Consider the following 24137-nt stretch of genomic DNA (forward strand, 5'->3'; position numbering starts at 1 on the left):
ACTCTTGTATGTGACAAGCCAAATTCTGCCTGACACTTGTCAATAACAGGAAATGAATACATATCAAATGTGGTCATACCCACAGCCAGAAGGAACAGTACTAGGACAAATCTTATGGCAGTCCACCACACACAGACTTACATTAAGTTTTTGCTTTGAAAGGATAAGTAAGGCAATATTATATACACTCCAAGCACTTCACTACAAACACCATACTAATACTGGGTAGGACCTAAATTTTTCATGGCATGGATTCCACAAGATGTTGGAAACATACCTTTGAGATGTTGGCATGATTATGACACATAATTTCCTCTGATTTGTCAGCTGCACATTCATGCCGCCAATCTCCTGTTCTACCACATCCAAAAGGTGTTCCAATGGATTCAGATGTAGTGACTGGGGAGGCCACAGAAGTACACTGAACTCATCTCTCCAGTTTTGGTGAACCTGTGCCCATTGCAGCCTCAAAATTACTTTCCTTGGCTGACATGAGTGGAACCCAACGTGGTTTCCTGCAGTTGTAGCCCAAATGAGGTTCAAAGTGTTGTTCATTCTGAGATGCTTTTTTGCTCACCACATTTGTGGTTATAAATATGTGCATTATATTTTCAAGTCCTCCCCGTATCAAAATGTCAGGATTCAGATTGTTTTATAACTCTCTAAATGTTCTGATGTTTTTGACGTGGCCTCAGATGTCTTGATCAGAGCTGTACTGATAGCATCACATCAAGCTAACTACAAATGCTGTCCAGTGCTGCTGAGTTATTGCGGCCTTTCTGGTAGTTCCAACCAGCCTCACCACTCTCCACTGACCTCTCTCATCAACAAGGTATTTCCGTGTGTAGAACTGCTCCTCACTGAAAGTATTTTGTTTTTCTCACCAAGCAACATAAAGTAAAGTAAACTCTAGAGACCGTTGTGTGTGAAAATCCCAGGAGCTCAGTAGTTTCATTTCAGAAATACTCAAAACAGCCTGAATGGCACCAGCAACCATGCCACAGTCAGCCACTAAGATCACACTTTTTCCCCATCCTGATGTTTGATGTGAACATTAACTGAGGCTCCTGACCTGTATCTGCATGATTTTATGCACTGCACTGCTGCCAAATGATTGCATTAATAAGGGAGTGTACACATGTTCCTAATAAAGTGCTTGGAGAGTGAGATTTTCTGACTGCTGTTGTCCAGTTTTGTTGTCCAAAAACACATCTGAGCCACACTGTTAACTTGTTGAACTAATGCACTGTTATTTTTGGTCTTTTAACTGGATTTATGGACAATTATGGACAAGAATATGGAATTTCACTGGCTCAATTCTTAAAAGTACACAACAACTGAATTTTATTCAATGACAATATTTGAAATACTCCCTGGATAAACTGTGATGGATGACTTGATGTCAAAGTGGAATTCTAATGCCTAAACTTTCAGTACTCTCATAATCCATTAAAGACGTGACTAAAGCAAACATTGATGATAAAGTCAGACAATTAGGATGAGGGATAAGGCCGAGCTTAGAATATTCAAGTCTGCTCCAGGACTTGTCACGATATCATCTGCCATTAGATGTCTGAACAGATGCCAGCTCTCAATATCTCTGACCACCACAGTGATGACACCCTGGCCAAGCTCTGAATAAGCAAACAAGGAGTAAGTTGAGTAAACAAGATGAATCCCTTCCATTAACAGAAGGACTGCGGGCTCTCCTGCCATTCCACCATTAATTATCTGGTCTTATGGGAAGATTAGGGGAGAGAAACTAAGCCAAGAACCAGACTCCGCTGAGTGGGCCTCCCCTGTTTAATTACCAAAACAGCACAAACAAATGAAGCCCCATAGATCATGCAACAGGATAGCTCCAGAGGCTATGATGTGGCTGAGCGTGGCCCCACTCTTCTGTTCTCTTTTTTCTCTACTGTCTCTCCTCATGCCATCCATCCATCACTCATCACAATACACAGACTGGCGAGTATAGTCACGCCATTATTAATGGCTAATGTAATGAGAGAAGAAACAGGAAAGAAAAGGTGTGACAAGAACAAGATGGAAATGTCAGATTGATCACTTACTGACTAAAAAACCTGTAAGGCGTTACTTGGATTTGCTATGTTTACCATCACACAGTGTACCAAACTACTCTTCCTCAACCTCAGAGCAGCTATAGTTACAGCCTGAGAGCAGAAGCTTACATATTATAATGGCAAAACAAATAAAAAATCTAAAAAGTCCTAAAAAGGTTTGCTCAAATCAATATGTAGGATTCATCATGAATTATTCAACTTTTACCTTTACTTTTTTACTCTACAGTATTCACTGTAAGCTACATAAAGAAAGATTACTGCCGAAATTATTAGTCAAGTAGTGAGCAAGGATACTGATGAATAATTGATCATGCAAGTTGTTTATTAAGAAAACATTTTTGATTCATGCTTCTCAAATGTCCTCTGTGATAGTAAACAAATATCATTGGTTTTGGGCTCAGTTCGTACACAATAAACATTTTAAAGCCATCATTTTGAAATCCCTAAACAAAATGTTTCATTGAATAATCATTCAAACAATTGGCAGCATAATCAATAATGAATTCTATTTGTAGCCCAACATGTCAATAACAACAATTACTTCCTTGCTATGAATTTTTAATCCCTCAGAGTGCATTTGACAGAAGTAAAAGGTACCAATGTGAGGTACTCTCAATCGCACCTCCACCACACATTTCCATACAAAGTAAACATCCAAAGTGTGTATGCACAGATGCAACAATCACAAACCATTTTGAAAGTTGCTGGTGCTGACAGCTTCACTCCAACAGTGATTTGAAAATGGAGTTGTGCGACTTGGCAAGTACAGAACAAAAAAGTCACAAAAGTTCCAGCAAAAAAGCCAATTTTTTACTGTTTCTGTGCAGGGACTGTGAACATTCACAACACAATGTCACCATCTTAAAGGGAGTCAAACTTCCCTTAACACTGATGATGTAAATATCAAAGCTGACTAATGACTCAAACAAGAGAGAAATTTTAGTGGATACGTGCAAATTAAAGTCCTTATTCCAGACAGTGCCCATACAAAGACACTAGACCAGCTTTAACATTTGTTCATAATTGACAGGAATTAGACAATGTAAAGTTGTTGTAGCACAGAAGTGCTGTCATTACATTTTTAAAAATCCAATAGAGTGAAATAAGACACTAGTGAATCAAAGACCCAAATGACTGACTTGCTCTCCTGTATAATATTTAGCTGCTCCACTGACACTGAATCAAACATGTACTTTCTGGGCAGTCTGGATAAAGTGGGTGGCTGTATCAAATTAAAGCCAAAAATGTTGCCATTTCCCTTTGTCAGTCCTTTTCTACTCAGGCTTATTATCATGGTCACCTTTTTAACTCTGGGTAAATAAAAATCATACAGACTCTACTACTAGTCAAAAGAGAGTTTTTAAAAATAAATTTGGGCAGATAGTGCTTCCTTTGCACAGATGTGAATTACAACAAAACAGAGCTGAGCATGGACACATTCTGTCAGTAACATAACAAAATGTGCAAAACAATGTGTCTGTTTAGAGGACATGGATATGTAAATCTTTTTGGGGGGTCTAATGTGAGAAATATGTGTTTCCTTAACAACCCTTTTGATCATCTTCAGTCCATCAAGGGGTTGTTTACAGTGATATAACCACCCCTGATATCTGCCACTGATCCCTGATTGTGACTGATTCAAGTTCATCTAATGAGTTCAAAACATCTTCACCTTTACAAAAACACCAGAATGCTTCAGTGGCCATCAGGAGGGATATCTATCATTCAAGCTGTCTGCCAACTTTCCCCACCCAGGCAGTTCAGGCTCACACCAAGACACATCCTGTTGATTTATTGGCATGACATATTGAACATTTCAAGACACAATATATCAATGTGCTTCAACAGAAACACACTAATGTACTGCACAAATTTACTAAATAATCCTCATGTAGACAAGCAGATGGAAAGAATTCAGTGCAATACAAATAAAGAGTCATTTTAATTTTAAGTATTTAGAGCTCATACACTGGACTATAAATCATATTAGCCTGGAGATGTTACTTGAAAAGACTTCTATTGCTGATCCAAAGCAGATCAAGCCAATGAAATGTTTCATTTTAAGGCAGGGTGCCCAAGAGAAACAGATATCATTCCACTACAGCCTGGGGTATCCCCTCTACTTCTGATACCTCAGAGGACAGTTAACCCTAATACCTAATATCCGGGAGGTTCTATTAAGCCTAGAAAATGCTGTGGGGCCCCTGGTTTGCCTGTTGGTGGTGCTGAGTTGAGCTGCACTGAGCCCCAGCGTGTTACCCCTGGAGCCTGGTACAATTTTCTCTCAGCACAGCTTCGGTCCAGAGACCACACTAACAAGCTAAAGCTCAACGCTCATTGGGAGGGGAGGCATTTGGACATTCACTAGAGGCCTGAAAAATGCAGGTTGTTGGTGCAGCCCTCAACTTGGACACAATAATTAATCTTCATATCGATCTCCCTCCCTGACTTCTGTTGGGACAAACACAGTAAGCATGACTGAGAACCCGCAGCATGTTTCAGCTATTGGAGAGGAGGGAAAGGAAGGAGATTCTTCTCAGCTTTTCCTCCCATCCAGCCTCACAAACACACATGTATACTGTATCATCAACCTCCTTGTGACTTTTATCTGTCTATATGTGAAGACAAAGAAATGAAAAATAGTATAGAATAAGTGGTTTAGGAGGCACATGCTCCACATAAAAGGGAACAAGATGAATGCAGAAAAAGTAAGCAAGGTCACATTAGTGGAAAGGACAACCAGAGAAAAGAAAAAAACATTTCTCGTATTTCAGCCAATTTCAAGAGCTATAATATTTGACATGACCTCGTTTGGAACACACAGGTTTTCAGGATCCACTCTTTATCTGTCTATTTTCTCTCCACCAGTTTCTCAGAGGAGAGTTTAGATGCTCCTCTGACTCTCCTGTGCCAGTTTCTCCTTACCACCAAGCCCCCTCCCTAACACACTGCCCACCAGTCTCTGAAATATGACCCATAAAGCCCAGTGCCACTATAAACCCGGAGCCATGGCTGATTTGTGAATCCAATTACCTCCCTGTCTGTAATGGCTGTGTTAGGTGCTATGATGGTAAGTCAGCTGTTGTCAGCATATGTCCTTAAGGCCACAGCCTTCACATTCAGCATCTAGGACAGGTCATCTAAATAACCATCTTGATGTATAGCAGCACAGGAAGGTGGACAGGCGTGGGGGGCCAAAAACAAAAGTTTAGCTTGCTGGCACAAACACTGAGGGAGAGGGCAAAGAGCACTTTAAGATGTATAGACCTGTACTGATTAAGAGGACTTGCTGGCAAAGAGTGCCAGAAAAAAACGCAAGGGACAGAGCTGGAGGCTAGGGTTTCCAGCAACTGAACTCCACCACTAGACTGTTTCTCTTAAACTGTGAAACTGACAGATTTAAAAGTGTAGTCCAATAATCTTAGTCTCAGCAGTCTTGAACGGAGCCAGATTGAAAATTCGATTGGCTTGCCATATTTACAATACGCTAATATTGGCTGACATAATGGGATCACTGTACATGTTGGCAAATACAGTAAGTAACAAGAATCTCACTGTCACATTGTTTGTGCTTCAGAGAGTACTTAACATGTTTATTTTTTCAAATGCAAAATACCCCACTCATCTTGAGTACACCCATAGCCAAATGGTTGCAGTGCAAGCCTTGTAGCTGCAACATCGACAGCTTAATTCAAGCCAACAAAAACAAATATCCTGCACACTTATTATGCACCCCATAGTATTTTGGGGGGAATCTTTCTCCTTTTAGTTGATAGTCGCGAGGTGACAGGAAATGAGGGGTAAAGAGAGCTCATTCATACTTGCTGTTGGGACATTATGATTACAACCCCTTAATCTCAAGGATGCCCCAGGATGCCTCAGAGCAAAGCAGAGTTTACTGCACATGTACAGCATGTTTAAAAGTGTACCATTTTCCAACATTTGCTAAAACACTTTTCATGTGAAGCAAACCCAAAGAACAGCCAAACAGGTGCAGTGGCATTTCACTTGGCTCTAGCCATCATTTCCCTCACTGTTTCCTCCAAGTGCCTGTTTCACATTATCCCCGGAAAGTTCGTTGACACTTGCCTGAGGTAACAGTGTAATTTGAGCTTTAGCCACAACTACTAGTGGTGCTTTCATAAACATGGGTTAATGAAAAGCAAGAATGTTTATGGTGTTTTTACAGAAAACAAAACTAATGAAGTTCTGGGACTGTTCAGATTCAGACAAGAGTAATTATCCACATCAAAAAGAAAACAAATTTTATGGAAAAAGTAACTGTTCTAAAAGTAGTCACTAAACTGAGAAAAAGGTGGATGCCTAACAATCACTGACAGATATTAGTATTAAACTAGAGTGGACTGCTGTGGGTAGACAGATGTGAAGAATTTGTGATTTCAGTGACATATATATATACTATATATATATTATATATTATCTACTATAAACTACTAAAGCACAGTAACAAACTTAAAAGCGGAATTGGACTTAAGTTGTCTTTGTGGATGTCCTCAATTCAACTCACCATGACCATGTCACTGGGAGAGCTCTTAAGTTCACTCAAATGCTGACCTCAGCTGACATTCCAATGGTCCAAAATAGACAGAGCTATAATTTTAAGAACCCAACTGAAAACTACACCCCATTCCCTGGTCAAAATGTTACGCTGGTGTTGTATCATCCTCCCATAAATGCTGACCCCCCCCCCATTTCCTCAGAAAAAAAAAGCTACAGAACTAATATTGGCAAGTCAGATATGCTGAGTGTAGAAAAAGCCTCGCATTTATCCAACAGCGGGGGTCTGACTCTGGCCAGGCTCAGTGCAGTAAACATGCAAGTACAGGGCTTCCTTTGAGCTCAAACACCAAACCTTTCAGAGCAGTTCCAATGACATTTCAGATAGGGTTTTTTTTCTCCACAGCTATGAAAGGTTCAGCACAGTGGGGATCTGTGAGTGCGAGTTTGTTGATATAACATGGAAAGAAACAACCCAAACAAAATTCACCACAAAATGTATCTTGGAAATGGAAAATTCCTGGGTTACCCCGAGTCTTCCAACTTTATTTCCACAGAGGTCCAAGTTATCATGTAAACATGGTTTAGAACATGAAGTTAATAGTCTTGCAGACATACTCTACCAAGTAACCCATGAAAGCACTTTCTTTCATTCTTTCACTGAGAGGCAAAATGCCCCCATAAGACAGACAGCATACAGAGAACCTCAGCTATCCTATTAATAATGCATTCTTGGTTACATTCAGCTCATCCATTCCGGTACCATTTTGTTTTCATGCTCCTTTCACCCCCCTTAGGCTATTCCTTCTTCCTAAAGTAAGAGACCTATAAATCTGGGCTCTCAGTCTCTATTACAGTAGAGTGATGGCTGCTTTCCAGACAAGCAATCTCTGTGGACACCCCTGTTCTCTGGTCCAAACCACTGAACCATGGTCTCAGCTTTCTCCATTCTCTCTATGGGGGAAATGTTCAACATATCAATATTTGGAAGAACAGATTTTGGCCAAGAGGGTCAGCTCCTGCACAGCCATACATTCAAAGGACAACAGAGAAAAAAATCATAAAATGTCATGAAACTTCCTGCTAGGAATTCAGTTTGTCACAAATAAATCCACAGTATACGAAACAGCCAATGCTTATGATATTTAAAGAGGAAAACCGCAAAACTGATACAGAGTGCAACTCCTATATAAAAGTTAGATTTATTTGCTCAATTTATCATCCAGTGCTAAGGCAGAAAATGTATTGTAATACAATCTCTGAGGCAGCAGTAGACACAGGCAACTTCAGAGATGTACAGCAGTAGTGTCCTACATCCCTCTGGTCATCCATCATGCCATGTGTTGTGCTACATTCTACTGTCTTGGTGCTGCTGGTAAGGGGGAAAAAGATGCCACCTTAAAAAACAAAAACTCAGGTTCATTCTGTGTCTAGGGAATGCCAAATTGCCAGGAAGGTGTAATATTTCTGTGACCGTTTCACCCAGAGAGTTGTCGACTCGTGTTCTTTCCAGCAGAGCACTGAAGTGGGACAGTCCAGGAGATACAGTACAGCTACAAGTGTGTGTCTGCATGTTACAGTGACAGCTGTGGATCCTCTCATTACTAAAACACTAGCATAAGCACAAGTCCTGCAGTTTGTCCGGATGCTGCTCTTAAATCTTTCAGTTGTAAAGGTCTGACAGTGAAATGTGACTGTCAAGGCTGACACGTGATGCCTGCAAAGACTCTCAGTGATCCAGGTCATAGGACATCTGTGAGTCAAAACCAACTTGTCTTGAGGCTTGGTATAACAGATTTTACAGTTTTTAGCTAATATTTTTAGGCATTTTGCCTTTATTTGACAGTTGGATTGACATGCAACATGGGTCCCCGGCTTGGAACTGAACCAGAATGTTGCAGTTATGTGATACGTGCCTTCACCGTTAGGCTACCAGATGCCGGGTATAACAGATGTTTTGTCTCTCATCCAAGAGTTTCACTGTTCTACTTTTTTACTAAAGCCACTTGGGTGAGTAGAAAAACATATTAAAGACTAAACAGCAAGAAAGCCACTTTGAATTAGTATATAGATGGGTGAGGCAATTAGTATCAACATAAATCAGGTTTAAGACAGTTCACAGCTCAACAAAATATAATGAAATTCACATAGTTCAGATTGAGTCTTAGCTCAAGAAACCAGGAACAGGAAGTTTGTAATGACCCAAAATTAACATGAGACCAAGTCTTACATTATTCATTACCAGGTAATATAATAACTGTGGTGTAGATGGCTTTCTACCCAAATAAATGCTTAACTTGGTCAAGAAACAGAAACTTGTGGACCCAGAGTTTTATTAATCCTAATACTGAGCCTTTAGTATGTTATATTTTTATTCTGGAGAAAACTTTGTTTAGGGCAAGTACATTTGGGTTTAATGACTGACACAGTACCGCTTCTTATGGTGAGTCACATGCCATATTGAGTCGGAACTACACTATAATTAACTGGTTTAAATGGGCTGAACTGATTCAGCACAAGTGAATTAATGTTTACTGTTGGATGTAAAAGTGGGTGTGTGTGGTGAATTGGCCCATACGAGCAATACTCAGGAAATAGAAATTCTTGTTTTTGAGTGACAGAATCTCTTTGTTAAACATGCCAAGAATTCATAGTGTCAGATGCAAAATGCATGCCTCCACTGTTTGTTTTAGCCTACCCCAACACACATGGGACTACAGATTCCACAGAATACTGAGACAAATAAAGAAGACTGAAGTTTTCATTATATGTTTTTGAGAGTTGATATGAAAATACTGAGAAGTTGTACAGCAATTCCTTGGTGAACAGCATAATCCACCATCTTCAAACTGCTTCTCTATTCTCCTTTGCTCAAAGGGACTGTCAGCAGGGTTTAACTCAGCAGCACTGCAGCCACAATCCCGGCTCACACACTGCTCATATACAGCAAATGCAGAATAAGGCTGATGGTTCATTTCATCTTTCATGTAGCTCCTCAACTTGCTGTTGCAGAGTCCTTAGCTCCAATTTCAAGGTTCCCTGCGTGGTTGCTTATCATGAAAGTGATTAGAAATGAAGAGCTCTGTCAGTGATATGGTTGGAGCCCCCGAGTTGGTTGCCTTCAGGCTGCCAAGTTCTCTTAGCTACTCAATACCAGATGGCAGGTTGAAATGCTGCCGCTGCCAACACCACTGATCCTCACAGGGATCTTCCACACAAGCTAATATACTTTTCTTTCAACCTGAACACACTTTAGTTTCACTTTAACGCTTCTGTTGTGTTTCAAAAGCTGAACAATCAGACCAAGTCAAATGAGGTTCCTGGAGGGCACATACAAGCGAGAATTAGACACAGGAATCATTGCTCTACATTAGCCTGCTACGGAGATTTGGGATGAGTGGTGAGGCAATGAAACAATCAAGTTATTACAGGAACAGTCTTAAACATCAGCCCAACAGATGGTGAGATGGAGTGATAGCACCACATGAAGGGAAATGACTTGACAAAAGAAGCCCACAATCATGTAAAAAGTGATGCGCAGAAGCATCTATGCTGTTTTCCCATCAAGAACTTTGTAAAGTGTTTCTAATGACTGGCTATTGTTTCCTGATGGAAGGTTGTGGATAAAACCATGATTTCAACAGTGCTCTCCACAAATACAGATTGCTTAAGATTTTTTCTCTCAGTGTTGGTGAAAGAATAAACACAAAGTTTTTTTCCCCTTCTATTACTTTTTTAAAGATTCCTTTGACACTAAGAACCAGTACTGTAAAACAGTCATTACCAAACACCTGCTGGTACTAACTGTATCAGTTAATACATACTATTTTATTGTTAAACACAGAGACCTGTTATTTATACCACTAGGGGTCATAAGACACAGTATAAAACAAGAAACCTGCTGCTTAACAGTACAACTAATGTAAAACCATTAACACTTATCTAAAGAATCAAGATTAAGTCTGCACATGACCGTTATTATTTCACTATAACTTCATCTTCATCTCTAGATATATATAACACTATCATCTCCTGTAACTAATAGTGCTAAACAGAAAACTTCAGGACAGGACATAGTAGGGTTAATGACAACCTCGTAAGCCAAAACAAATAACTACATTTAGAGGGAGAGGGATTTAAACACTCAGGGCTCGATGCAATGACAGCTATGGAGATGTAGGGGGTAATCTGAGGACATCTTGTAGTGGGAAAACACTGACAGCAGAACAAAAAATGCATCTGTTTGGTGCACTTTGACATGAGTGGGACAAAGGTCTAAATGTGGCAATTTGTGTTTGCAACAGTGATGTAAATCACAACCACAAGGGACTCATTAGGTTTCCCAATCCACAAGCAGCAACTTCAAACTTAAGGAAAACATTCACTGGACTGCACTGAGCCAATTATGGAGTGTTAACGCCATTAATAAACACCACTCCTAATTCTGTTTGTATTTTTATCATTGATGCCGGTATGAGCAGGACTACCCTATCTAGCTTGGCTGCCAAAGCTTTACACAGCAAATTTGCACTTTTAAGTTCATGTGCAAAACTTGCTTTGTCCAAAAGCAAAAGAGCTTCCAACCGGTCTGTCAGGTCAGCCTTGAGCAGCCAGGTGACAGCATCAGTGCAGAATACTGATGGGAAGATCAAGGCAGTGAATAGCTGTGGGAGTTTGTCACAAGTGTGGACAAAACTGAAGCCCAGTGCTTTTTCATTTACAGTGAAGTGCTTGTGATTGTCATCGAAGACAAATAAAATGACTGGTCTGCATTCAGTTGGCAAATGTTTTTTTTTCTCTGGATAACTTCAACTTTATTCAAATAACCACTGCTGGTAAGTGGCCATGTTTTACTTTCACCCTTGAATATGCTCACTTCCAAATTAATAAGCAGCGCAGTGATTATATATTTTGTCTGGCAGATGTAAATAAAGAGAGCTTGTCAGAGAAGCAGGTAAAATGTTTTCATGTATCTACGACCAAGTCCAGTTGCCCTCAATTCAGACCTTCTTGGATAACCATGACCTGGCTGACAATCTCCACAAGCAAAGAGATCCTGTTCTCAATATGGCATTAGTCTCATTTCAAAATAAACACACATGGGTTAGATTTTATTTTTCAGGATTTTACAGTCATCATGGGCTGTTTGTGGGGGCAGCAATATAAGCTTTTTAAGTGCTGGGACAAACTGAGTATCATATATGAGGCTACATTTGAAATGATCAAAAAAGCAGGACAGTGATAATGGCTACTGCCAAACCTGAGGGTCTGTCTCATAAATAAATTTCAGCTTAGTGAGGCTCTCATTGGGGAAGCTGATTTCACTAAATCAAACATTTGCAGGTCATGTATGACTCATGCTTACACTTTGTTTTTTTTTTTTTGTTTTTTTTTTCCATTTTCTGTTGTCTTTGTCACTTTTGTTTTTTTCCCTTGTCAACCACTGCTATAAGAAATCCACTTAGTAACCACAAATTGTCATGCAGCAACCAATTAAAATTCAAGAGTTTCCAAAGCTGCCAAATCTCCTGGTATTTTACAGTGGTCCGCTCTGTATTCAGTCTTAATTTGTTCTGCAGCCCTATCATCCTATGCCAAAGAGAGCTGAAATATTCAAGCTCCTTCTCAAGCACTCAATGCACAACCTTTAAATCTCTCCTCTCTGACTGATCTAAGCAAAGTGCCCCCCCTCGCACCATTAGAGGCAATCTAAAGATGTTCTTCTGATTGATCCGAGAGGACTAGTACACAGTGTGGAGGTAAATGGCTGTCACAAGGCCTGATGGACCTTTTCTCTCCCAGTGGTCATAGGGAGGCACTCAACCCCCCCATTTGATTTGATTCAAAACATGTTTGTGCCTCTGGTACAGAAGAAAATAGAAGAGAAGGGAACTGATCCGTTCTGTCTGTGCAAGATAAAGGACAGCGCAACAGAGAAAAGAAAACATTCCAATCAGAGGAGGACAAGACACACATTTTCATCCTCTGGACAAAAGCAGTAGTGATTTTTTTTTCCAGGTCATAGTACTATTTTTGTCCTAAACTATATGTGTTATTGGACTGCATTTCAAATTATGAATTAAGCAGTGTGAAATTATTTGAATCACTTCACTGAAAAAAGTTTTAGCTCACCAATAAGCTTCATTACAAAACCAATTAAACCTTTTTTCCAAAGACTACTGAAAAGTCTGTTTCTAGATGTCAGAAAGTATATATAGAGTATATTGTGCTGTATAAATCTAACATATGATATGCATAAATCTAACATGGTGTATAAATATACAATATGAGGGGGAAAGTTATTATTATTATTATTATTTTGTCAGCACACTCACGATGACGACAAACGGCAAATTAATACCATGAGACTAATCTTTGACAAGTCATTGCTTTAATGAGCTAAAGGAAAGCAGCAATTAGGCTATGAACACATAGACAACAAAGAAGCTGTGGGACATCTGAGGTAAATTTACCATGACTATAAACAAAAGAAGCTGGTGAACAGAGTGCCAGAATAAAGCAGAGTAAGCAGGTTAATGTGAGAGTTCAAACAGCATCCTCGCTTAATTAGATCCTGTGAGTCCAGAGAAAATGCCCCCTTTAAAATCGAGCTATTTATGCATGGTGGCGATCTGGGAATAAATGACACGGAAATCTTAACAGTCGGACGCCGCAGCAGAGAAACCAAACAACTTGTATCTGTAAAGAAAACAACTCGCAAGCCTCTGCATGATAGGCCCATCTACTACAATGTGACTCACCAAGCCATGAGATTATGCTGCCCAAAATATAATGGAAACCGGACTGAATGGCGTGTAGAAAAAATAAGCATTTCAACGGCGGTGATCCGGTGTCAGCGTGGATTAAATCTATCCCGAAAACTTCATCCATAAACAGCTGCAGTAGGCGTGTGCCAGTCGAAATAATAGCCACTGGTTGTCTCTACTGCACTGACAAGTCAGTGTAAGACGCCTACAGAAAATAATTGTAGATCTTTTATCATCAGAAAGCACACCATTACACATCAACTGCTGAGACGCACGAAAAACGGCACACTGAAAGAGAGGCAGCACCGCTCTTCATATGCGGTCTCAACAGCTGGTATCCGCCCGACAATTACTGAAAACAGCAAGAAAATCTCTCTGCTTCCTCTTATAACTTATATTAAACAACGTAAAGATGAGGGATGAAATGTGGTGAAACGCCAGAAAACTCATGTATTATTTGCCGGTCCGCGATACGTTGTAGCCTGCAGCAACGTAAGTACAGACACTCGGTGTGTGTGGACAGAAAATATATAACATCTCTGCTGTCAAGATAACCGAGAGAAGAGACCGTATGAAGGAACAGCGAGAGCAGGATGAAACTTGAAACCCGTACCTGTGTACTGCAAGAGAAACATTGTCCACAAAAGGCGAGGAGGTGCGATTCTTGTCGGTCCTTTGCTGTAGGACGAAGTGTACGAAGTACAACAAAAAAATCCTTGAATGGAGACGGGGCTTGTCCCTCAGTCAGTCCACTCCGCTCGGCAGACTGGACTGCAATGAGAGCAGCCAGTCAAAGCGGGACCTTTTAGCTACGGCAGGCGAGCCCGCCCTCGCGACGACGTGCCGGGTTCGCGACTGAAGCAGAATACCAGTTCGCTTCAGACGCACACACACACGCGCGCAGCGCGCAGGCGAACTGTTTTCAGGCTGTGCTGGTGGGCGCTATAGTCACTGACAAACAGAAAACACACGAAAACTCCTGCTCTTATTCTTTGGCAGTCTGCTGTGAAAGCGAGCTCAAGCGCTGGTGAACTGTCAAGAGAGGATGGAGAAATACCATACTACTGCCAAGCTAACACCCCTCTCCAGCCCCCTACGGCAGATCACTCAGAGGGAACGAGAGGACTCACTCAACACGCTCCCCGCTCCTTCAGCTGAATGCCAAATAAACAAGCATTTGGTTAAAGATACGTATTTCCGAGTTCGTATTAAAAAATGTATGACATCCTTTAAGGTGCAGCCAAGCGATAAATGCCCAAAAAGAAGCGAGGTGATTTGTCCACAACTTTTGACAGCTGTGCTTTTAAGAAGGTGTCATTCTGTAGCTTGCCAGTTGGAGGAGGAGAAGCATAGAGATTATCAGTTCACTACCAATGCTACACAACATGCAGGCTGTAATGAGAGGCATCCCTGTTATGCTTCAGGCTCAAGATGCACTCTATGATCTAAAATAAATACAGTAAGAGACCACTTGTCCGAGTTGGCCTCAGAGATTAAGGTATTTATTAAAATTAAGTGGGATTCCTCTCATTTAGTTGCAGATGTAGTCACTTCACGAGCTGCTCAGGCTCAAGTGGATCAGCATAGTAAGACCTTGTGCTGTCTCATGACCAGTATTTGTTTGTCCACTTCATAACAGTACCTGTATTGAGCCAGGTGGTTCCACAAAGCCAGACATTTCTGCTAATTATACTTAAGAGGTATTCCACCCCAAATATTTGTGCAATTTCATGCTTGCACCGTCAACAATAAATATGTTCAAAACAGAGGCTTTTGAGTGTGAACACTGTCTGTGGTTGGATCAACACACAGCCAAAAGATTAATTACACAAGGAAAACAGCAGAGCAAACACTATTATGCTTCCATAATTAGACACAAGCTGTGTACAGAGACAAGAAAGAATGTGCATGAGAATCCTATCTAATGTATCACTGCAGTCGGTCAGCTGAGTCATTTATCCCTAGATCTCATAAAATCCCTTTAGATTGGGTTTTGGAGAGACACTGACATCACCTGTTCAGTGTTAATATTCAGTTCAACTTCTAATAGTAACAGCATGTCAAACAGGTTTACTATTCCTGTAAATTGATATAAGCAGTGTACTCATTTTGGGAACATTTCACCTGATACAATTAGAATTTTTCCATGACAAACTGGAAACCTCTTTTCAGTCTGCCCATGAGGACTATGCGATGCAGTAAAGAGCTACTGGACAGCGACCAAATGGATCTTGAGGTGAGATTAGTCAGGTTTCACATTTCTAGAAAACTGGCGTGAGAAAAAGCGACTTAACATGCACTTCCATCTATCACTGTTACAAATATTAGGACTTGGACACATCAGGAGAAACAGCTGGTGGTGCTAACTCACATTGGGTGCCATTAAATCACTGCAGACAAAGGGTGCAAGGAGACAATGTAATTAAAAGAGAACCAGTCAAACCTCAAATGGTGGAAAACAATGTAGAACACATGAAGAAAAGATAAAATTTAATGTCTGTTAAATGTATTAATTTGAAGAACACAGAGATCTGATGTTTTCTGCCGACGTTACTTTTAGTGTCTTCTTTGGAGCAGAAGCTTCAGTGGATGTTTTAAGTCACATACTTCCTGTACCTCATGATTTGCTTGCAATGTCGGTTTCCAGTACACTTCATTGCATTTGGTTTTAATGATGCAATTTTTCCACCTCAGCCAAGTGTAGAGACGTTATTGCGTTTTTGTGAAATTTTCAGCTTTCCACTCAGGCTTTTATCCGCAAATGGGGAATGCACATAAAAACAAGTGGATAGAAGTGCACCTACGGTTTTGTCAAGTGCTGTTCAATTAACACCTCTCTTAAAGTTTTAACATAGACTTAACCCTGTGACCCTCATGAACGTAGGATTTATTGCAGGACTGTTGCATTACACTGCTGGCTGTACCTAATAAACTGGCAACTCAGTGTATGTGGATTTTCAAAGGCAAGGGCTATATTCAAATGTGTGCGTACACACAAATATGCATACATATACAAGCTAAAATTGAGGTTGTGTAGTTCAAGTCAAAAGACCTTGGATATGTTTAGAAAATATCTGGTGGGTCAGATTGTTTTCTCCTCTGTCTCTCTCCTCAATAAGTCTGTTTCCACTGCCATCAAAAAATCATTTCAAAAGGTAAATAAAAGTATTTACCAAAGGCCAGAGTGCTATTCCCTTTTTCCAAATCTCAAAACTGCTCTCAATTTCCAGTCCACTGTGAAGTCAGAGGAACAATATTCTACAGACTACACTGTGTCTTTCATCTACTGTCAGCAAATGCTATCAATGGCTTCCTAAACAGCTTTGACTGATTCAGAGAAACAAACCGAGTTTCTTCTTCGGTAAACAACAGTGTTTGTTCAATATGCACTGTCATTTCCTGGAAATAAAAATAGCGTGTTTACAGTCAGCCACTGTTGAAGGATGATCAGGATATATACACAATGATCACACCAAGATTCATATCAAGTATGGAAAAATAGATTTAAAAAGATCTTACCAGCTGACAACTTCCCACTGCAGGTACAATTTAACAAGAATCTAAACTGCCAGGCTGCTCGAGAACAGCCACAGAGAAGTTTCATTTTCTCTGGCTGATTTCGTATTATTTGCATTCTTTCCGTTTCAGTTAGAGCTCTTCCTCCCTCTGACTTTTTATAGAAATCACACACTTTTAAAATAAAACTTGACAGACTGTCCCGAAGACTAATCAAGTTGAAATTCAAACTGTTTTTGGGCATCTAATCCAACAGGCCAAAATGTATTATTTAGGCTGTGTTACAATGAGGATACTTGGAGAGCCTTCAGAAACGTGACACAATAATATGGGGATCTGTCCTCCTCTAAAATTTGGACTACAGCCTAGCCTTTGAAAAATATTGCCTTTACAAGTTCTGTGAAGTAGGTTACAAATACACACACACACACACACACACACACATATATATATATATATATATACACAAGAAAACAAACAGCACACACACACACACACGCAGGTTAAATTTGTGAGACACTTCGTTGAGCATCAGCCATCACGAACACAGTATTATCAGTCAGGACTTACTTATTTATCCTCTGCATTTTGGGATATGAAAACACGCAAAGCAACCAACTGACAGCTGGCTATTTCACCGTCCACATTTTCAACAGAAAAGACTTGTCATAAATAAACTGAATGTTTTCCAGGCAGAATTCAATTACCTCTGTCAGCCAGTAGTAATGAGTAACAGCCAGTGCATGCTCTCATTCAATTTCTGTGTCCCTTTGGAATGATGTTTGTCTGATGTCTTGATTTTTTTTAAACAATGATGTTCTTTCTGTGGCCTGCTTAGTGTAGCAAAACATTCAAATCAAACACTAATTTGACTCTGTGCCTCAGCAGATGAAAGCAGCCTTGGTTTGCTTTTATGGTTTTGTATGAGAATGTGTGTGTTTGGCGACATTAGAGCCCTCTTTAGTCAAATAAACTGCCCGACTTGAAAGTGCGGTGAAATAAGTAATTCTGGCTGAAAGATTTCACCATTTCTTAAAAAAAAAAGCATGTGGGTGAAATCATGAGTCCACATCTCCATGTCTCAGTTTCATACATTAATGCAGAAATATATAGAATGGTCGACCCAGTTGGATCTAAGCTCCTGCTCAATACGTTTGTTTAGTTTGGAGGGAAATCTCTCAAATGATGAATAATTCAAATTCAGTTACTGCACATTAAACGGAAGCTGGGCCTCATCGACAACTATCATAGTAAAATTTTAACAAGGGCTTTGAGAGGCATTGCCTTCCCCTTAACTAGGATTCATTTTATTCAATATTTCCCTTTTCACTAAACAACATTTATGACTATTTGTCCCATGAGATGTTGGCGCTGTTTGTCTGCCTCTATTGAGTAATTTGCCAAATCACACAGATCCTGTTTTCACTTGGTAAGAGTGCGCTGTGCTGTATCAATATGCCCTTTTCACTCAAACAACAGGGTTCAGGTAGCTGCTCCTCGAGGCCTTCAGAGAGGGAGAGGGGATGATATTTAAAAAGGTTCTGCTCAGCAGAAAGCCTATCAGTTTAAAGTGACTGCAGTGGTATTTAGTGTCGTCCATTTTGAGAACAATGAATGGTGTGTTTGTAACTCAGGCACAAGTGAAAAATGTCATTAACTCCACTGCCCGCTATGGAGGAAGACAGCTAGCACAGAAACGTGTCCTGAGGATGGGGAACATCTACGTCTTGCTAGTTATCTTTGACCTCTATCTTCCTAAATCCTTTCCCCTCTAATTACCTATCTCTTCTTCTCCTCCTCCCTCCTTACCACACATCCCTGCCCCCTGACTGATGGTTAGCAGATGATCATCTGGACAGGAAAGGTTGAGGTGACTCCCCAGCCTAAGTCACACCTCATTAAGTGAGCTTCACAGTGTCCCAGTTCACATACTGGTGTATTCCTACTTGGATGAATTTAATGAGTTGCGGGGGAGTGACAGGGCACCATAAAAAGTAACTGGAGCCAACATGTTTTGAGATGCAGATCTATGTTTGCCATAGTTTTGATGATGTGAGAGGAGGGAGTTGCTGAAGGTGCCTTGGTGACGGCAGCATCTGTTCTGGAAACCAGATTAGGCTATATCCAAAAGGAGGCCAGGCCTACCTCTGGAGAATTTCTCCTCAGCATGAATATTGATGGAAATGGGTCTCAAACAGAGTGCAAAACAACTGTTAACCCCTATGCACCGCTGAAATGTTGTTAACAGCATTCACTGCCCCGCCATCATTCACAGCCAGAGAATCACTTGACTCAAACACCACTCATGCATTGCCTCCAATACAGCCACAAGAAGAGGTGATGACAAATCGTGTTTGTTTGTTCTACAACATAACCACACTATATTAAAATGCAAGCTACAAGCAAAAGCAGTTGATGCAAGCAAGTGGGCACTGTGGTGCATTTAGGCAGCTGTGTTATGCAGCAAGCTGGTTGTGATTGTGATTCCTGATTCTAAATGTACCATGAGCCCTGCATAGACATCAAATTCACTGCCCCCAAGTCAACATTAACACAAGGGTAGCTAATGTCTTGTAGCAAAACCTCTAGCTCCCATCAAGAGGTCAAAAAAAGGAAAGAAAAACAGACTGAAGAATGTGGGATAAAGAGCTTGAGCTTGAAATTTGATTCCCTCTGAGTTTAAAGAATGATTTTTGCATGTTTCATAAAAACATTTATTCAACCACAAATCCATCCATTTATCTGCTAAATTACATGCTGACCAGTAGATAACTACAGATATAGAACAACTGTAAATTTCCTTGAACAAGCAACAGTTAAAGGTTTCTTCTCTCTTGCCAAATATTAGTCATAGGATTGGTCATCCCTAATCTGATGACTGTAATTGTTAAATATGGAGTCATTTTGAATATCAAACGAACAGTCTCTATGGATCTAGGTCAAACAAAATGGTGTAATAGTCACTTTTAAATGTTCTATTGTTTCTATGAAAGCAGAAACATTCTGAGAAATGGAGAGGCCTCCTTCAAAGTATTCAGACAGGAATGTACCACAGTTTATACCACAGTAGCTTCGTGCAAATTCCAAAATAATGGAAACGACACAATGTATTTTTGTATAAAACATTAATATGTCAGCAGCTGATGTGCATATTATTTAAACCTAATGTTTTTATGGATAAAAGCTCTGCTTCTCTCCAGTCAAGGAGTATTTCAATCAAATTTTTGAAAAAGGTTTTTTGCACATATTGCCACTGTAAAGCAATCTCTTAACATGACAGAAGCCATTATCTAGCTTTGATGGGCTGTCATCGCTTATATCAAAATCTTTAATTTTTAACATCAGAAGAGTCCTTGCTAAAACATCACTAATATCCAAATGCACAGATGTAGTAAAATTTCTTGTATTTTGTAACTGACCTTCCAGGGTGCTTTTTAACGATTACAAAATAAACGTACTAACTTCACCACTTGCAGAAACAATGAAAAACAAATAAGCACCAGTGTAAACAATCAAATTATCTCTCAATATTCACCTATAATGATCATTTATCAATCACTTGTGACTGTTGGTGCAACCCTGAAGAAAACTACTAGCCAACTAACAAGGGAAGAGTTTTAATTAAAAAGCATCACAAACTCAAGACCCAGATAGTAAACCTTGAACCCAGTATCGCGTATTCTAGTGAAACGTTGGCTGAATGCATTATACCATTCCTTTTCTATTGCAGACAGACATGCAGTGGGGGTTGGTGTGCATAGAATTTGATTAGTTCATCCAATTCTGTGTGCACTGTGAGGACTAAAGCAAATGATCTATCAACAAAAGGTGTCTTTTCTTTGTCTCCATACAGACCTGGAAAAATTAGGTTCCACAGGCCTTAAGTCAGTATTTAATTAATGAAAAAAGAGACAGAAAACTCAACATCTTCATTGTTTCACAAACCAACCTGTGACACCTTTTAACTGCCTGACACTCCTGAACAGAAGAAGGGGAGATTGCTAGATAATTAAAACCATGAAAGGAAAATATACTATAGAAGACTCTGCACTGCACAAGGGCGAAGACAGAGAGAGGATACAACAGAGAGAGCAGACCAGACAAGCAGGAGGGAGGGAGAAAGGCCAAGTTTCAGACAGAGCATTCATTATCACCTGACTGACCTGCATATTGCGCTGTGTGAGAGTAATGGGAAAGGACACACTCATCGGCCAAAGCCCAGCAAGAAAGGCGCTTTTCATTCCCCCTCTCTTTCCTCTCTCTTAAGCAATCTGTCAGTTTCTTACTCAGTTCAGTTTCTATTCTCAGAAAATGTACTGTAGGATCCCATTGTCTTCAAAAATACAATAACAACTTGCTGAGACATAGCAACACCATGCCTGATGTAATGCACAATGGATAGCCAATGCACTGCAGTTTTTCTGAACATGATTATGTAACAGCTAATTGTCCATTTAATGAATACTCTTATCCCTTTTTTTCTGCATTGTGCACATATTGTGTTAGTTACATGCAGTTTCAGCAAAAAGGGCAAATTCTAAGTCAAAGGAGCAGCTGATCTGGAGATATGATAACAAGATTAAGAGTCTACAACTGTGCACTCAGCTGTGAGAGGTTGTGCACAGCGCTGCAATGAGCTGAATGCTAACATTGCCATGCTGTCATGTTCACAATGACTGACATGCTGGCATTGCAGGTATTTGGTGTCAAACCAAAGTATTGAACAAATTCATTTTTGACATATGGGCAACAGTCAAAGAGAATTACCAAATTATTATGACTCATCCTGATCCACTCATCCAATCCAAGTTTCATAGCAGTCCATCTAATAGTTGTTGAGACATTTCACTCAGGACTGTAAATGTCAATATCAAGAACCATGCTGCATGGCGAGGGAAGCCAGTACATTCAATGAGTGAATGCACAACCATGTGAGTAATTTAGTTTCTTCATCCACAATTTGCATTACTTATCTGGGCAGTTAAAGAACAAACTCATCACTGTTGCACTTGCAACAATAGTCTGCAATGGCACACACTGGTTTACGTGAAGTAAACCTCTCCCTGCAGTTTCCAAATTATTTGGATAGTGAGTTCCAACATCAGAAAAATGGTTTCTATAAATGAACTAGATAGACTGAGCCACAGAACCATTGCCAAAGATCAGTAATGCTGCTTGGCACAAGAATTGCTTTTAGTTTTATCTTATCTTATTCAAACTTAAGTTGAGGTAGGCCAAATATTTCATGCTGTTCAAAAGGAGTTTGCAGTTTTTCATTTCTTGAGTAAATAAAAAAAGTATTTTTGGGGTGATGTGTATACTGAGGATACCCAAAGGCTTCAGTACTCAATGGCAGAACAAGATTAAGGCATCTCGTTTATGGTTAGTAAACTAGTGCAATTGGTGGCCAACAACTACCTGCAACTACCAGCATGTTTTCTCAGAATTTCACACAGGTGCTAATGAGATCTACTGTACTAGAATCCCACTTAATGTTCTGTCTTCTCCAGTCTGACTTTGCTTATGTGTTGTGGATATTCCTCTGACTTTGCGCAAGTTGACAAATCTTGATTTGAGCAACCCATTCATTTAAGTACCCCAACCAAAGTAGGTCACTTTGGATAAAAAGCATAATACAGATGACAGTGCTCTGTTAGCATATTTAAGCAAAGAAAGAAAATAAAATGAGCCTTCATGTGATTTTTTGCAACAGCATATGTGTCACTGCTCTCTATGTCTGAATGCTATATGAATCATATGTGTGAGCTTGAATGAGATTAACACTTCGAATCAGAGGGCTTCACACTGATAACTGAGAGGATGCCGCATATATTGATGTCTGCACAAAAAGAAACCAAAGTGAACATCACAAAAAATAAACATGATTAAAAGAGAGGAATTTGAATCCAGGGGAGAAAGAGGCAGGTTCAAAGGTTCTAGCAAAAAAGGACAGATCTCTTAAGAGGTAGTTACAAAAAAAGACATTCAGAGGGTCACTGTCTGTGTTGTTTGGGTATGAAGCAAAGATCTGACCAGCATGACCTCTTTGTGATATGAGATTTCAGCGTTCATTAGTATGAACACCTCTGATGCTCTGGAACAAAACTCATTGGAAACACACATACATCAACATGGTGCATACAAACACCCAGGCCTCCTACCTGTGACTCGACTTGATCTGTAGTCTTTGTACATCCTAAAGATGCAGTGTTGCTGTGTGTGATCTCAGCCTCTCTGGTTCTGGAGCAAATCTGTTTCAGAAATCAAAACCAAGGATAAAAAAATCAGTGACTGTTTGTTCTGTTCATAAAAATGCTACAGAAGAGTCTCTTACACAACTTTGCAATGCGACATATTCATTCATTCATTCTGTAGTCGTTCAAGGGTGCTGACTGAGAGGAGCGGTTAAGAAGGGGCAAAAATAGAAGGGCTTTGTCTTGAATAGAGAGAGAAGACAAACAGAAGAATGTAATTCATCCGCTTCTCCAAGAGGCACGACCTCCCTGCTTTGTGGAGCAGAAGCTCATCCGAGCCGGGGAGGGCTCTGAGGCACAGGAGGGTCCCATTGACTGCACTATTAACACTCAAACTGGGAGGATCAGCGTAGAGGAAATATAAAACGCTGCCAGAAGGATGCACAGAGAATTCTGTAATGTATTTCATTCCACTGAGAGGGGCCCTGAGGGTGCTGTGATGACCAGAGTAATTGGCTTTCTCCAGCTATGATAATCTGCATCAGTCATGCCATGCCAACACACTCTCAGGCCACTGAGAAGGTCACAGTGATCCCCAAACCTCGCTCCTCTCTGCTGACAGCAGCGTCTGAATTCTTATTGAAAGAACACATAAGCAGAACATTTTTTCTGTTTTATTAAGATTTCACCTTTAGTTCAAGGACTGGAATTTTTCTTCTTTTTCTTCTTGTAAACTTTCTTAGTATCAACAGTTTTGCATTTGACTCTGAGTTGATTCATTCAGTTTATTCTATTTTAGAGTGATCCATTTAAAATAAATACATAAATAATTTTCACATTAAAAACAGTCAACACACACATTTTTCAATGGTCCTGTTGAAACAAACAGTAAATTATTTGAATAGTGAGTTGATTAAAATTAATTAATCAACAAGAAGATTTGGGCTTTTATAAAATAATTTTTGGCATTGTTAAGAAAAAAACAAGCAATCCAAACACCTCATCTTGGATTCTGAAAAATAGTGACGGGCATTTCTTACCAATTTCTGAGTCTTTAA

The 24137-nt window shown here is 40.0% G+C and overlaps 1 protein-coding gene across 6 annotated transcripts in view; it reads right to left on the reverse strand.

Annotated features, from left to right (window-relative positions):
• The window catches only part of enox2 (ecto-NOX disulfide-thiol exchanger 2), a 163390-nt gene that overhangs the window by 106412 nt on the left and 32841 nt on the right, over positions 1 to 24137 (reverse strand). For 3 of the 6 annotated variants that reach the window (XM_018694163.2, XM_018694161.2, XM_051072501.1), the window contains one exon: positions 23047 to 23136. In XM_018694163.2, the coding sequence (XP_018549679.1) occupies positions 23047 to 23080 (34 nt within the window). In that variant the 5' untranslated portion in view covers positions 23081 to 23136. Of the gene's footprint in view, positions 1 to 13982; positions 14375 to 16888; positions 16989 to 23046; positions 23137 to 24137 lie in introns of those variants that run through there. The other 3 variants (XM_051072500.1, XM_018694164.2, XM_051072502.1) reach the window with 3 other exon arrangements.

This window comes from Lates calcarifer, linkage group LG8, assembly GCF_001640805.2.
Source record: "Lates calcarifer isolate ASB-BC8 linkage group LG8, TLL_Latcal_v3, whole genome shotgun sequence".
NCBI classification, from domain to species: Eukaryota; Metazoa; Chordata; class Actinopteri; family Centropomidae; genus Lates; species Lates calcarifer.